The sequence below is a fragment of the Chenopodium album genome, chromosome 20 (genome assembly GCF_948465745.1).
Source record: "Chenopodium album chromosome 20, dcCheAlbu1.1, whole genome shotgun sequence".
Classification (NCBI taxonomy): domain Eukaryota; kingdom Viridiplantae; phylum Streptophyta; class Magnoliopsida; order Caryophyllales; family Amaranthaceae; genus Chenopodium; species Chenopodium album.
In genome coordinates this window covers 31,596,920-31,610,179 of record NC_137853.1, presented here as the reverse complement: position 1 = coordinate 31,610,179, position 13,260 = coordinate 31,596,920, and the positions used below count along the sequence as shown (strand labels likewise).

Sequence of the window (13,260 nt, the reverse complement as noted above, 5' to 3'; positions counted from 1 at the left end):
AAATAAAACATCCAAAATTTTATAGTTGAGTGGTTAAGGTTTAAATGTCATAAACTTAGGGCTTGTTCACATTTACTTAATTTCAGTCCAGTTCAGTTCAGCTCCAATCAGTTTAATTCAATTCAGTTCAGTTAAGTTTCAATCAGTTCAGTTCAGTTCAGCTCTTAATTTTCCTCTCTCATAAAATATTCATTTCAGCTCAGTTTAGTCAGCTCCAATCAGTTCAGTAAATAAATGTGAACATGCCCTTAATCTATAAGAATAGTATGAGAACATTTATATCCTTAAATCTATTTATTCACCTAAATTTCATCATTAATGCTACCAATAATTAAAGTTATGATATAAGTAAACCTGGCAAATGGGTCACTCGGGTCGGGACTGGGTCGGGTCAGCTAACATTCGGGTCGGGTATGGGTCGATTCGGGTTTCGGGTCAACTTCTGGTTAGGTATCGGGTCGAATCCGGGTCGGGTCAATTTTCGGGTCGGGTATGTTCAGATCGGGTCAATTTTGGGTCAAGTATATTCGGGTCATATTCGGGTCAGGTCAAATGTGGTCGGGTCATGTTCGGGTTGTTTCATTTGTGGATCAAGCTCAAATCAATAATTTTATAGAGAGTATATTTCAGTTTATGAACTTAGCTACGGTTGAAGATGAACAGTTTGACTTATTTTGGGCACAAGACAATTTTTGTTCAATTATAAGGTAATTTTAGTTCTAGGCATGTCTGGTATTGGGTCTGTTCGGCTCAATTTCGGGTATCGAGTCTATTTGGGTCAATTTTGGGTCGGGTCAACTTCCGGTCGGGTCAGTTCGGTGTCGGGTCAACTTCATTTTAGGGTCGGGTATGGGTAGGGTCGGGTCAATTTCGAGTTTCGAGTCATTTTCGGGTCAATGTTTTTGGGTCAATTTCGGGTCATGGGTCGGGTCATTCGAGTTGGGTCAACGGGTCTGGATCAGGATTGCCAGGTCTAGATATAAGGTCAAATCGAAAAAAAATCTGTATATGAGTAGGTATGACGTTCGCTTCCGCATTAGCCGCGCTAGTTATTTAAATAAATTAGAGTAGCTTAAATAATTAAACTTCATTAAATAAATCTGACCATAATCCTAACAAAGTCATTATTAATTAGTAATAATAATCTAACAATAATAATTATTGAACATTACCGACTTCAAAGAAGAGCATCTAGCAATAGCAATGATGTTGAACACATATTCACAATAGTGGACTTTGATTGCATTCATTATTCACAAGTGACATCGTTATAAGACGTACGACATTTTGTTTTGAAATTTGGAGGTTATAAAAAGGGATTTAAATTAGCACAATAAAGAAAACAAAAGACAATTATCATATAATCAAATAAAGATGAATACAAAGAAATGTGTTGAGGTTTTCTTGCTTCTTACTATTGCCATCATTTTTATGATGGCCTATGGTGCGGCTGCCCAGAGCGTACCATTATCGTGCGCAGCAGCCGGAGAACCTTGTGATATTCTACCAAATAATTGGTGTTGTTCCGGCTCAACCTGCAACCGCTACTTCAGTGGTACATGTGTGTCGTAGATCAACCTATATGCAACCGCTACTTGAGCTATCCCTCACTCTCAATAAGTAAGCTACTTTTGTTGTACTAATCTATCATAGTAGAAGATGTTGTATGTTGTTTTGAACCATCTTTCATGGTCATTTCACATACTCTATATTTACTGCTTTTAATTTATTCATGCATGTGTTGTACGTGGTTCAGTTTCCCTTGTTACTATTGTATAATATAATGTGTTGCTTTATTTTGTGATATAAACTATGTTCATTGTCTATTGATTTTCTTTTATTTATGCGTATAATAAAATAATACTTGCTTTGTTTTTTTTAGTTATCATCGTTTGACTTTTACACTATTCACATAACACGCTTTGACTCGTTTTTGTGGTTTATAAATACAATAAAACATATTCATGTGGGATCGTGTTTAAATCGTTTCAATGTATATTTTATTAATATTCACTTTTATAATTTTACAATGTTTATAATTAGAGATATTAATCGTTAAAAACATGCGTTGGCAAGCGTGATAATAGAAAAGCGTCAACTAAAAAAAACAGAGGAAGTATGCTTTATTTATTTATTTATTTATTTTTTAAATATTATTTTTTAGGAAATTTTCAGTTTCACACCACTCAAACATTCCTATTTCACTTTTGCTACCCATCTTAAATTTTATTTATTTTTGCTACCGCCTAAAATCACATAATTTAAACCTTTTAGTTATTACTTTCGTTAGTGAGATCCATCCATTCTCACTGTCATCTTTCAGCCACCACTCTCTCCTCAGCCACCAAAAAATTAAAAGAACCCAACCACCAAAAAAAAAAAATTAAAAAGCCCAGCCCCTCCCTATCAGCCACCCCTCCCCCCTGTCGACGGTCGGTGTCTAAAGCTTTAGACAGCACCGGCGACCCCACCGCAATCCCTTTCCCTCCAAAACCAGCACCTCTAACTCTAGATTACCAGACCAAAACCACCCTAAACAGGCTTTAGAATTTCTCTTTTGGTGGTTTTGATGTGGTGGTTTAGGGTTAAGGGTGGCAGAAATGGGTAGGGGAAGGGGAAGGGGGCCGATTTCGGTGGGGCAAATGGGGAGGGAGGTGGTTTCCAGTTCGGGGTTGTGGTTGGGCAGCAAAAAGGGGAAAAGGGAGTGAGGTAGGGTCGTCGGCGCCGGCCGCCGGCAGGGGGAGGGTGGCTGACGAGAGGGGTTGGGCAGTTGAGGGTGTGGTGGTTGGTTTTTTTTTTTTTTTAAAGTAAACTTAACAAAACCCTAACGAGTTCCGTCAAGCGGTAGTGAAATTTGAATTATGTGATTTTAGGTTGTAACAAAATAAAATACGGAGTAAAATTTTAGATGGGTAGCAAAAGTGAAATAGGGGTGTTTGATAATTTGAGTGGTAGCAAAAGTGAAAATTTCCCTTTTTTTCATAAATCAATTTTCTTTGTTTTTTCTATAATGTTTGCTTAATATACTACTGATTCTCCCAAGGGCATCATGATTTTGTACTTGACTCATAGATACTCCCTCCGATCTATTTCATAATAATCGCAACACTTTAACTAACAAACGTGTCAATACATAACTATTTAGAAACATAAAAGGCTAATATAATGAAAATATACATAATGGCTAATCCAAAAATATATTACATGGCAATATATGTTTTTCACATATTGGTAAAAAAAAAATAATAATAAAATAAAATAAAATAAATTAACACATGAATGGTGCAAAAGCCAAATTGTATCGATCATTACGATATGGCGGTAGTATATACTTTTAATACGGATTAAAAAGCATTTAATCACTGATATTTTTTTTTAAATCAATTAAATTACTTCATATTTGCTAATACTTATCAAAGTAAATCAAGTAATATATATATATATAGATCATTGTACATTACAACATAATATCCGATAATTAATAATGGTTCAACATACTTGAATCACATCAAGACAATATACGTATAAATTCTCAATAAACAAACAACCTCCTAAAAGACGAGAATAATTATTCAAATTCATACAATTCACAAGTTAAGCTAATATATAAATATATTCATAGGTAAAATGAAAAGACAAGTAATATAAATAAATAAATTGAAAAAAAAAAAAATGAATAAATAACCAAAAAAAAAAAAAAAAAAAAAAAATTGTCTATCCAATATTTGTTCAAAGTAAAAACCTAGAACATTGTCCAGGCCACGCACTATTTCTATGTATTAAAAGCAATTACAGCATGTTACAGCTTAAGTACAGTGAAATTAATGACAAAAAATGTTGTCCCTTATACCTCACCAGGTTATAAAAATAATGGTCCAAAAACACAAAATTGCCCATAAATACACAGATATCTACTCCATTTCTCCAAAACTACTTGTCAGTTTTTTTTTTTTTTTTTTTTTTTTTTTTTTTTTTTTTTTTTTGAACAGAATTAATGTCTTGTCTGTTCAAAACATTGTCAGCAGCAAAACTAATTACTGGGGTACTGTGCAAAGCAAGCCATGGCCAGGATTATGCTCCACAGGATACAGTGTTGCCCCCTTGACATATTTTTGGTGCTCAAGAGCTGCCTTCCGGAGGGTTGTTTTAGGCTTCCGATCGAATTGCTGCTTCTTTATTATGGAACATTGGCTTAGTGGATCGGTCGAGCCAGCTCCAACTCTCCTGTAAAGGATTGAAACTGTTATGTGGGGGAGAACTTCTCAATATAAGCATCAAGAAACATAAGCATCCATATGCTTTAGCCTTCATTTACTTTAAAAAAAGTTTTAAGGGTGACAATGCGACATCAAATCATACGCAGATATATACCCAAGGAAAAAGCTTAGATTTAAATTTTAGTGCAGAAAAGAAGAGGCAAATGCCTTCAAGATTACTTACGCCAATATCTTCTCAGATGCAATCCTTGCAGCAGCAATAATGCTGTGGCTGGGAAGCGACTTCACAGCACGATTTGGGTCAGCACGCATGGGAGAATGAATTTTGATCAGCTACAAAATGAAAAAACAAAAATGTCAAGGACTGTTCTTTTTCTTATAGTCATTTCTTATTATCTTAGCTTGGCCTGAATTACAAATACTAGCCGCACAAAGATGCAGTTTTTGAATAGCATAGTTCACATTTGAATAGTTGAGAAACATAGCACAACTGTATTTTCCACATGACAAAATGGACTGTCTTCAGATTGGATGTAACCAATAATTTAGGTAACTTTCATGTTAAGGGAGATTGAAGTGGCCAATGCTCTGTTGTCTGATAGATACATAGTCTTCAGAATGAAAGAAAGAGAATGGAGCGCAGAAAAAAAAAAAGATAATAAGAAAATCGCACGTGACACTCACACCCAAGCACTCCATCATCTGGTAGTATGCTCGACCATGTAAAGGAGTATGACCTCCACGGGATTCAGAAAAATACCTAGTCCTGAGATTGTCAACAATTGTCAATCAGAAAAGAGCTAATACACTTTAATTACAGATTAATAGAGCAAAATGGAAGCTCATAATCATGACAGCATTATTCAGTATTACCATTCTTCGTAACCTGGATCAACAGTAAACCCATATATATCCACTGTGTCACATATAGAAAGTGCAAACTCCAACGCTTTAAGTCCCGTTCCTTTAGCAGATGAACCAAAGGATGTACCTAACATGAGATATACAGGATTGAGAATAGGAATTTCCTGCAAAAGGGAGGAATAACAAATTTAGTGCAATAAAGTAGGTGTAGATAGCTCAGGGACAGCAAGAACACACTACCAGTGATAGATAATCAAAGAAACAAAAAATCACAGATATCATGAGCATTTTTAAATCAATTTGAGTTTGTTATAAAAAGTTCCACTACTATTATTATAAAGCACACCCCCTTTTACATACCAAATTCACAATTTCCAAAAATAAAAATGAAGGGAAAAGCCAGTGGACAAAGTATCCATTTCTCAAGTATGTATAACTAGACTGAAAGAGATGGGCGTCGGCTCAAATTACAACTGAATAATGGAAAAATCACTGCGCTTAAACCAAGGGGCAAATAAAAGAAATAAGGGAATGAATACAAACCCGGATCATTTTGCTCATTATGTCATGAATAGTTGTTTTAACTATCAAGGCCTCCTTTCCAGCATCTGCAAGATGTTCCTATCAGATACTCGAAAGCATATTGATTAAACCTCAAAGAAGTCAAGTAAAGTTTGTACCATACAGCTCAGCAACTTTATCTAGAGCTTTGGCAGACCCTCTATTCAGAAGACGGAATGTACTCTTTGAGCCTACATATTCAGAATAGTTCTGTTGCATATCCAAGAAACCAATAATTAGAAGTGAATCATTGCAAATCAAGTACATTTTTATAGAAGATTTAAGACCTGAATAGGTGCACCATTCTGTCGGAAAACAGCATCAAAAGAGTCTATCTCTTGGCCAAACTTGGTTTTCAGAAGATCTGCAGAATTCCCTACCACAGCACAACGGTGAAACTGCTTTGGATAATAAGGAGGTGTAAGAGGAAGAACCAGAGAGAGTTTCTCCATGCAAAGGGCCTTGTTTCGACAATTATTTCTGCAACTCAAAAAATTCATGTTGGACTGGCGGTTATACAGAGAGGCAATCAGGCATATCAGGTACTGCATGACACAAATCGATTAAAAAATGAACATTTGATATATTCCCTTCTCCTGCCCCCAACCCCTCCACGATAGGCAAATATGACTTGCTTATACTCCATTCAAGAGACAATGTCCATACTTGAGACATTAGCAACTAATCAGCACAAGTTTGTTTGGATAAAAATGGGCAAGGAAAAGAAGGCGAGGAAGGGAAGGGAAGAATGATGAGTTCTCCTTCCTAATCTCTCCATTGTTGGAGAAATCAATTTCTTTCAATTTATTTCCTCTACTTCTCTCCCCTCCAATTCCATTCCTTCCTCATTAGTTATACATATGAAAGATACTCCATCCCTCCTCAAACTCCCTTCCTTTCCCTCCATTTCCTTTAATCCAAACAAAGGGTAAGGCAATATATCTTCTGTGATATACTTTGCAATATTAAGTACATCAAGATGGAAGCTCTCATTCTGTGTAAAAAAAACTTACAGCTGGATTCCCTTGTTGATCCTTTTCCATGCATAATCCTCCCAGCCATTAGGCAGAGCATCGATGTACTCCTTTGTCAAGACTGTTGTACTATTTCTAACCTGAGAAATTCAGCTCACTAAATAACAGATCAATGAAGAGCATCAAATTAACTCATGACTGAAAGTTCTAGACAAAACAATCATTGAAATGATTCATAAACAAGATTGTGAACCTTTGTTTTTTTTTTTTTCCCCCTTTCTTTCTCCTCCTTGTAACAGGGAAACAATATAATATTGAAGATTTAGAATGACAACTTCTAAATCAACATTGTGCATAAAATTTTTCTTTACCTCCTTAATGTTTTAAGAATAAATGATACAAGAAAAAGTCAGCTAACCTGTTCCCAGGTTGCCACAGCTTCACAAAGATTGAATTCATGGGACAAGCCTTCAGCCTCTCCTGTTTTAGGGTCATTCTGTACAAAATTATAGGCATTTTAGCAGCAAGTCTTAATTAAAGAATTATAACATGGGAAAGATGTTGTGGACATAAAACCAATTTTCAGCCATATAAAGCAACTAAATAGAATTACCCATTTGGAGACAGTTTCATCAGGAAATTTCATTGTAACTTTGCAACTATGTTTTTCAAATACAGCTCTCAAACCCAAGCCATTTGCACTCTGCAACAATAAAGAGCGGACACAAAATTAATTATGAGAAATTAACAATTGAAGGCATCAATTCTTAAGAGTCTTAAACATAGTAAAGTAGGCCATGCTGGTCCATTTGAACAAGGTTTATTTTCATTAAGACAACTTGGAAGTGCTTTACATGTTCAGAATTCAACCTTAAAAGAAGGGTCTACAAAGACAAACTTGCATAGAATAGTATACAACACAAAAGATAAGTTACAAAGTTTTGGTTATAACGAATACAAGAAAGAAAAGCAAAATCAACAAGAAATTCACACATGCTTAGTTGGCTCACCATTGGGTTGGGGGGAGGGGGGGGGGGGGGAGCAAAAATTTAAGGTATCCTAAATCAGAACCGAAACCAAATTAGGTTCCGGTTCTGAAAGCAAGTTTTGATTTCGAGTAATAAAATCGGGCACCTATTGCAATTGGTTCCGGTTCCGGTTCGGTATGCTGTAAATACGGGCTCCAGTTCTGAGTACTTGGAACCAGAATTACCAATTAAGCCCAATTAATACAAGCCCAATATTTAAACAATATATACTTCCTCTTTTTTTTTTTTTTTTTTTTTTTTTTTTTTTACTTGCAACAATTTACACTTTTACAGCATCAGATTTTTTTTTAAGTATTACACTTTGACCAAACACGCATGTTGAGACATATCTTTTCCATTAATTTATCTAATTACATGTTGGTAAAACTATAGAAAAATTGATATTATGAAGTTATACATTATGACTAATCCAAAAACGTGTTATACAATAACATTTGTTTTTTATACTCCCTCCATATTTTATTACAAAACAGATCTAGAATAACCAACAAACTACACAGGAAAAACCAACATACTTTGAATGATCAATAAAATGATTGCTAAAGACTTAAATATTAAATGAAATAGATTACAAGATTTTTCCCAAAACATGACAGCTAGGGATTAACCCAAGTATATAAAGTAATAAAGTACTCTCTAATGCAGGAATTGAAGGGTAACTAATATATTCGAATTTCTAGCAAGTCCAAATAACCTTGGAACTTACTCCAGATTTCATTAAATGTACCTTTAAGGTACCACATAGCTTGCCAATGCTCCTTCCTAGCAAATGGAAGGACAGACTTAGCGCAAAGCATAGCATACGCCGAGCTACAACACACCTTTCACCTTGTTGTAATACACAAAAAAATTATACGGACTCCTGTTGTAGTTGAACGCTGTGACTAGTTGCTCAAGCTCCAAAGTTTGATGTGCATTACTAGTCGCACCATGACAGAAGTATGTATGGTCACCGGCAAGATAATTACCTTGTAGTCTATTCCCTTTTCTAAAGAACCCTTCTTGCAATTACACGAGCACTATACTTGGTTATATCCTTCCCTTTGAAAACCCATCTACATGTGATGATCATTTTCTCTAAAAGCCTTAAAACAAGCTCACAAATCGAATTCCTATGAGGAGATTCCATATCATCTCCCATTGCGACAAGCCATTGAGCATATCGTATATAAAACAACTTCCTTGAACAACTAAGAAATATCCACCTCTTCATCAATACATAGTGCAAAAGCCACCATGTCTTCACAACCGTACCTTTGGGAACTGTTAAGTGTTAACTAACTTCTCCCTGATGTGGTTCATCACTCTTGATGTGAGAATGAGTGACTAGTTGCTCCACAAGACTTACGATGTGACAACAGCAACGTATAAAAAGGCTCAAAGGCACACCAAAGGCGTTTCCAAATTCCTTGCGCCTAACACATGCCTCCTCATTGAATTGAGGCACATGTAATAAACAAAAATAAATAAATAAAAAATATGTGCACCTCAATGCACCTAAAGCTGCGCCTCTGTGCGCCTTAGTTGCACCTTATCACCTTGCCTATACCATAAAAAGCACATGACCCTTGAAGCCTAGGCGTGCATTTTCAAGCACTAGACAACAGTAGACCGAAAAAGTAGAACCTTGGTCTCCTGGTAAGACCTTTCAGCACAAGCAGACATACAACGCTCCATGTTCACCTCTTAAGCTGAATCCCTTATTGTCTTATAGATTGAGTGAATTTAGATCCTTTATCATATGTGAAACAAGCCTAACACCCATGTTAAACCTTACATGGGCTTATCATTTCTGTTAGGCCCACGAAACTCAAATATGGGTAGGACACTTAACACTTCATTTTAGTTCGAAATCATGAAATGTTTTCACCAAATAGGCGAGTTGGACACTTAGACATGTACCCGCACAGGAAATGGGTACCCAAATACGAGTGACATAGCCTAGCACAGTTAAACATGCAAAAATTACCATCATGTGTATATTCTAATTAAACCTATACCAACTATCTTGCATACTTATGTTGGCCATGGAAACACTACCTCCATTTACCTCTCGTAGTCTATGGAGCATTTCAACACTCTTTACGCAAACACATATAATAAGACACCCACCTACACAATGAAGTGATGTGTATCAGCAACCATTGTCTTAATTGGTGCTTATTATATTATGGTCTCTTCTTAAGACAATTAGATTTCTAATGTCCCTTCTCCTTACAAACATCATTAGATCTAAAGCCCTTAATATGGTTTCTTGAATTTGCACCCCAAAATCCCCTCTCCATTGCCTCCACTTTTATACCTATAACCAAATACTTTATAGCTTGATTCTCAATATGAAAACCAGACCTAACCTCTTTTTCTAGAGTCACTTTATCTTTACCAACCATAGAAGACTACACAAAATTCTCATATGACAATGGTATAGAAAATAACATAATTAAGGCAGCATCCTTGTCCTCGACTCAAACATCAATACTCCGCCTACTCCCTCCGTTCGTAATAAGCACAACACTAAATATTGCACAAAGTTTTACTAAAATAATGAGATGAGACCAAAGTGGAAATTTTATAGTATATATATACTTCCTCTATTTTTTAATACTTGCAACACACACTTTTTTAATACACTTAAAACGAGGGTGAGAGATTGTTAGGTGTATAATTTAGTGGATCATGAGATTAAAATAAGGGTTATAGTACAACATTTAACAAAAAAAAAAAACTTTCAAATTGTAATGTGTTGCAAGTATTGTGACATTATTGTGTTATGGAAGTGTTACAAGTATTAAATAACGGAGGATTTAGTTAATAGGGACACATTTTACTAGTTAATAGGGAATTATTAGTAGAGGAGAGAAATATTTTTAAAAATTAAGGCAAGTAGAGCTTATGGATGACTAAACGAAACAATCACTTTTGGTTCATGTAGCCAACCCCACTTATGGGATTAAGGCTATGATTTATTGATTGATTGAAAGGCAGAACGCTTTTTTTATTTTTTAAAAAAAAAAAGTGTTGCGAATATTACGAAATAGAAATATTATACAATTCTAATAAAATTGTAATATATGTATTCCTTAAGAGGAATACCTTCAAACATTCGCAAACTGAATAGACATTGATTCATAAGCAACTTGTTGGTGAAAGACTTCGTCATATACATAGACCTAATGGGGTTTCCTCCTTCAAAACCTCAGTATTGATTTAATCAGCGAGACATTATAATTATTAAGTGTCTTCTCCTTCCACAAGGCCATCTCACTGGTTATGAAATCTGATGTCTTCTTTGACAACTGTGCCCACAACTTTGTTACTTCAACAAAGCCCGCATCTTGATTTGCCAAAGACGAAAACCATTCCTCCCAATGAACTTGATAAGAAACACACATAACACGTGGTTCACCAACATGTTGGCTACGGCCACAAGAAAAGTTTTATTGGTCTTAATCTTACTCTAACACTCGGTTGTACGTAGAGTGTCATGACATGACATCCAAATATATCGTGGCTTTATATGAAATATAATAAAAGCTGGAGTGTCACTAGAGACTCAAAATAATATCTTAGATGGTCAGATTAGCCATCATTATAGCTCGTTGGTGCCATGTGCACGCAAGAGCTATAGGTCACTCGCCTATAATTATATCTCCACCACTGTGAATCTACTTAATGGCCCTCTGAACAATAGTGCACACTCTCACGAACTATAGCTCCAACCTTCCGTACGTCATTCCCCTACAAACTTGCTTGTTCACAACTTATAACAGATTCAAGGCATATATCAATAGTCTGTCAGATGGGGTTTCTTATGACCATGATATTGTAGCTTTTTCCTCACTACTTGTACCAAGCTTTATCCACCTTCTTCCCCCAAAATTATACTCCGTATAGGCGTATATATATAATCATATGTTCATAATGACTGGACAATGAATCCAACTTCTTTTTTATCAAAGCAAGTACTTTCTGATGGCGCTTAGCAACATGGTTTTGACATCAGCCCAAGAACATAGGCAATAGGCCAGATCACAATGCATTATGCAAATCAACAATTAGTACTCCATTCATAACATATAATCATTGCTAACATTCATGGAAAAGCTAACATTGACCACAAAGTCACAAACACCCTAACAATAAACACTCCAACATAAAATGGGACACTCATATTTAGGCCAAAAACATCCAATTCTTACACATTATACCAAATTTATAATAGTAATACCAGCATCCAACTATATCCATATAATTAACACTACCTCCATCCATATTTTCATTAGTTCAAATTATACTATCAACATGACAATTAATTCATTCAAAACATCAAATGCAAAAGATAGACATCAAATGCAATACATACATTCCTCAAACATATACTTCATAGTACATTGATTTGAATTAAAAAAAAAAAGCCAGTATATAAAACAGTAAGAAAGCTTACCACACACTGTTGAAAACTATTCTGAAGAGCAAGTAATGCATCCAAATCCTGATCAGAAAGCCGTGATTTTGAATCTAAAAAAATACCCAGAATTTATAAATCAAATTTAAAATTTGCAACTGAAAATCGAAGAAGATAAGGGAGAGAAGTACCAATATTGGAGATTCCAGTGATATAAATGAGAATGATTGATAACCCAGAAGCTAAAACCAGCAGTAATCCAAAGGGCAGAACCCTCATCATTGAATTTACTTGAAATTTTTTGAATAAAATTGTTTGATTGAAATTTGATTTATGAATTTCTGGAATTTGAGAGAGTAGAGTGAGCGAGGAACTGAGAGCTTATCGATGGTAGATCGGCCAGTCTTCGGCTTTCTTGTTTCGGTAGTATTCGAATGGAATTTTTTTTTTTTCCTAATACCAGTAAACACACAATTGTTTTTTTTTTTTTTTTTTTTTTTTTTTTTTTCTTAGAGAATCGTTCGTTTTTTTTATCTTCAATATAGTTCAAATCTGGCATTGTCACTTCACCTCGAGAAAATAATACTCTCTCTGTTTCATAATATTAGTTTTCATATAAAATCAATCACATAAAATAAGAAAAGAAATATATTTGGAATCTAACATTAAAGTACAACATAATTCATAATTAGTTTACCTTATTTAACTTTTTTCATATTTTATTAGGAAAACACAAGTCATAATTGCATAATTTAAGGTAAAAATCTCCTTACTTAGAGTCATGTCATCAATCTTCAACCAATTAATTCCAAAAAAATCAAGTTATAAATGAAATATGTGCAATATGGGTAGATCTTTTTGAAACGCCCAAAATAGTATATGGGACTAACATCATGAAACGGAGGGAGTATTAAATAAAAATCATTTCAGTTTAAAACTAAGTTCGGTTCAGTAAAATTAAGTTCAGTTTAGTAAAATTAATTTCAATTCAGTAAAAATAAGTCCAGTTCAGTAAAATTCAGTTTTCTTAAGAAGAATTATAATAAAAACTAAGTAAAAATAATTTCAGTTCAGTAACATTAATTTATGTTCAATAAAAATAATTTAAGTTCACCAAATATAATTTTGTTTAATTAAATATAATTTCATTTCAGCAAAAATAAGGTGAAGTGAACGGGGCCTAAGTTTTA

The 13,260-nt window shown here is 34.7% G+C and overlaps 1 protein-coding gene across 1 annotated transcript; it reads right to left on the bottom strand.

The window, feature by feature from the left end:
- Positions 1-3,322: 3,322 nt before the first annotated feature.
- Positions 3,323-12,550, bottom strand: LOC145597760 (sialyltransferase-like protein 2). The gene is made up of 12 exons (XM_081654005.1): positions 12,262-12,550; positions 12,110-12,183; positions 7,230-7,319; positions 7,035-7,112; positions 6,656-6,756; positions 5,930-6,122; positions 5,762-5,852; positions 5,625-5,689; positions 5,091-5,245; positions 4,902-4,983; positions 4,441-4,550; positions 3,323-4,224 (listed from the first exon to the last, which is right to left on the bottom strand). The coding sequence occupies exons 1-12, from the start codon at positions 12,350-12,352 to the stop codon at positions 4,035-4,037; spliced, it is 1,320 nt and encodes a 439-aa protein (XP_081510131.1). The 5' UTR covers positions 12,353-12,550; the 3' UTR covers positions 3,323-4,034.
- Between the last annotated feature and the right edge of the window lie 710 nt (positions 12,551-13,260).

Coding starts and splice junctions, on each gene's coding strand:
- LOC145597760 (XM_081654005.1), bottom strand. CDS start 12,352: ATGATGAGGGTTCTGCCCTTTGGATTACTGCTGGTTTTAGCTTCTGGG. Junction 5,690..5,761: donor TAAAGTTGCTGAGCTGTATG/GTACAAACTTTA, acceptor AACATCTTGCAG/ATGCTGGAAAGGAGGCCTTG. Junction 4,984..5,090: donor GATCCAGGTTACGAAGAATG/GTAATACTGAAT, acceptor TGACAATCTCAG/GACTAGGTATTTTTCTGAAT.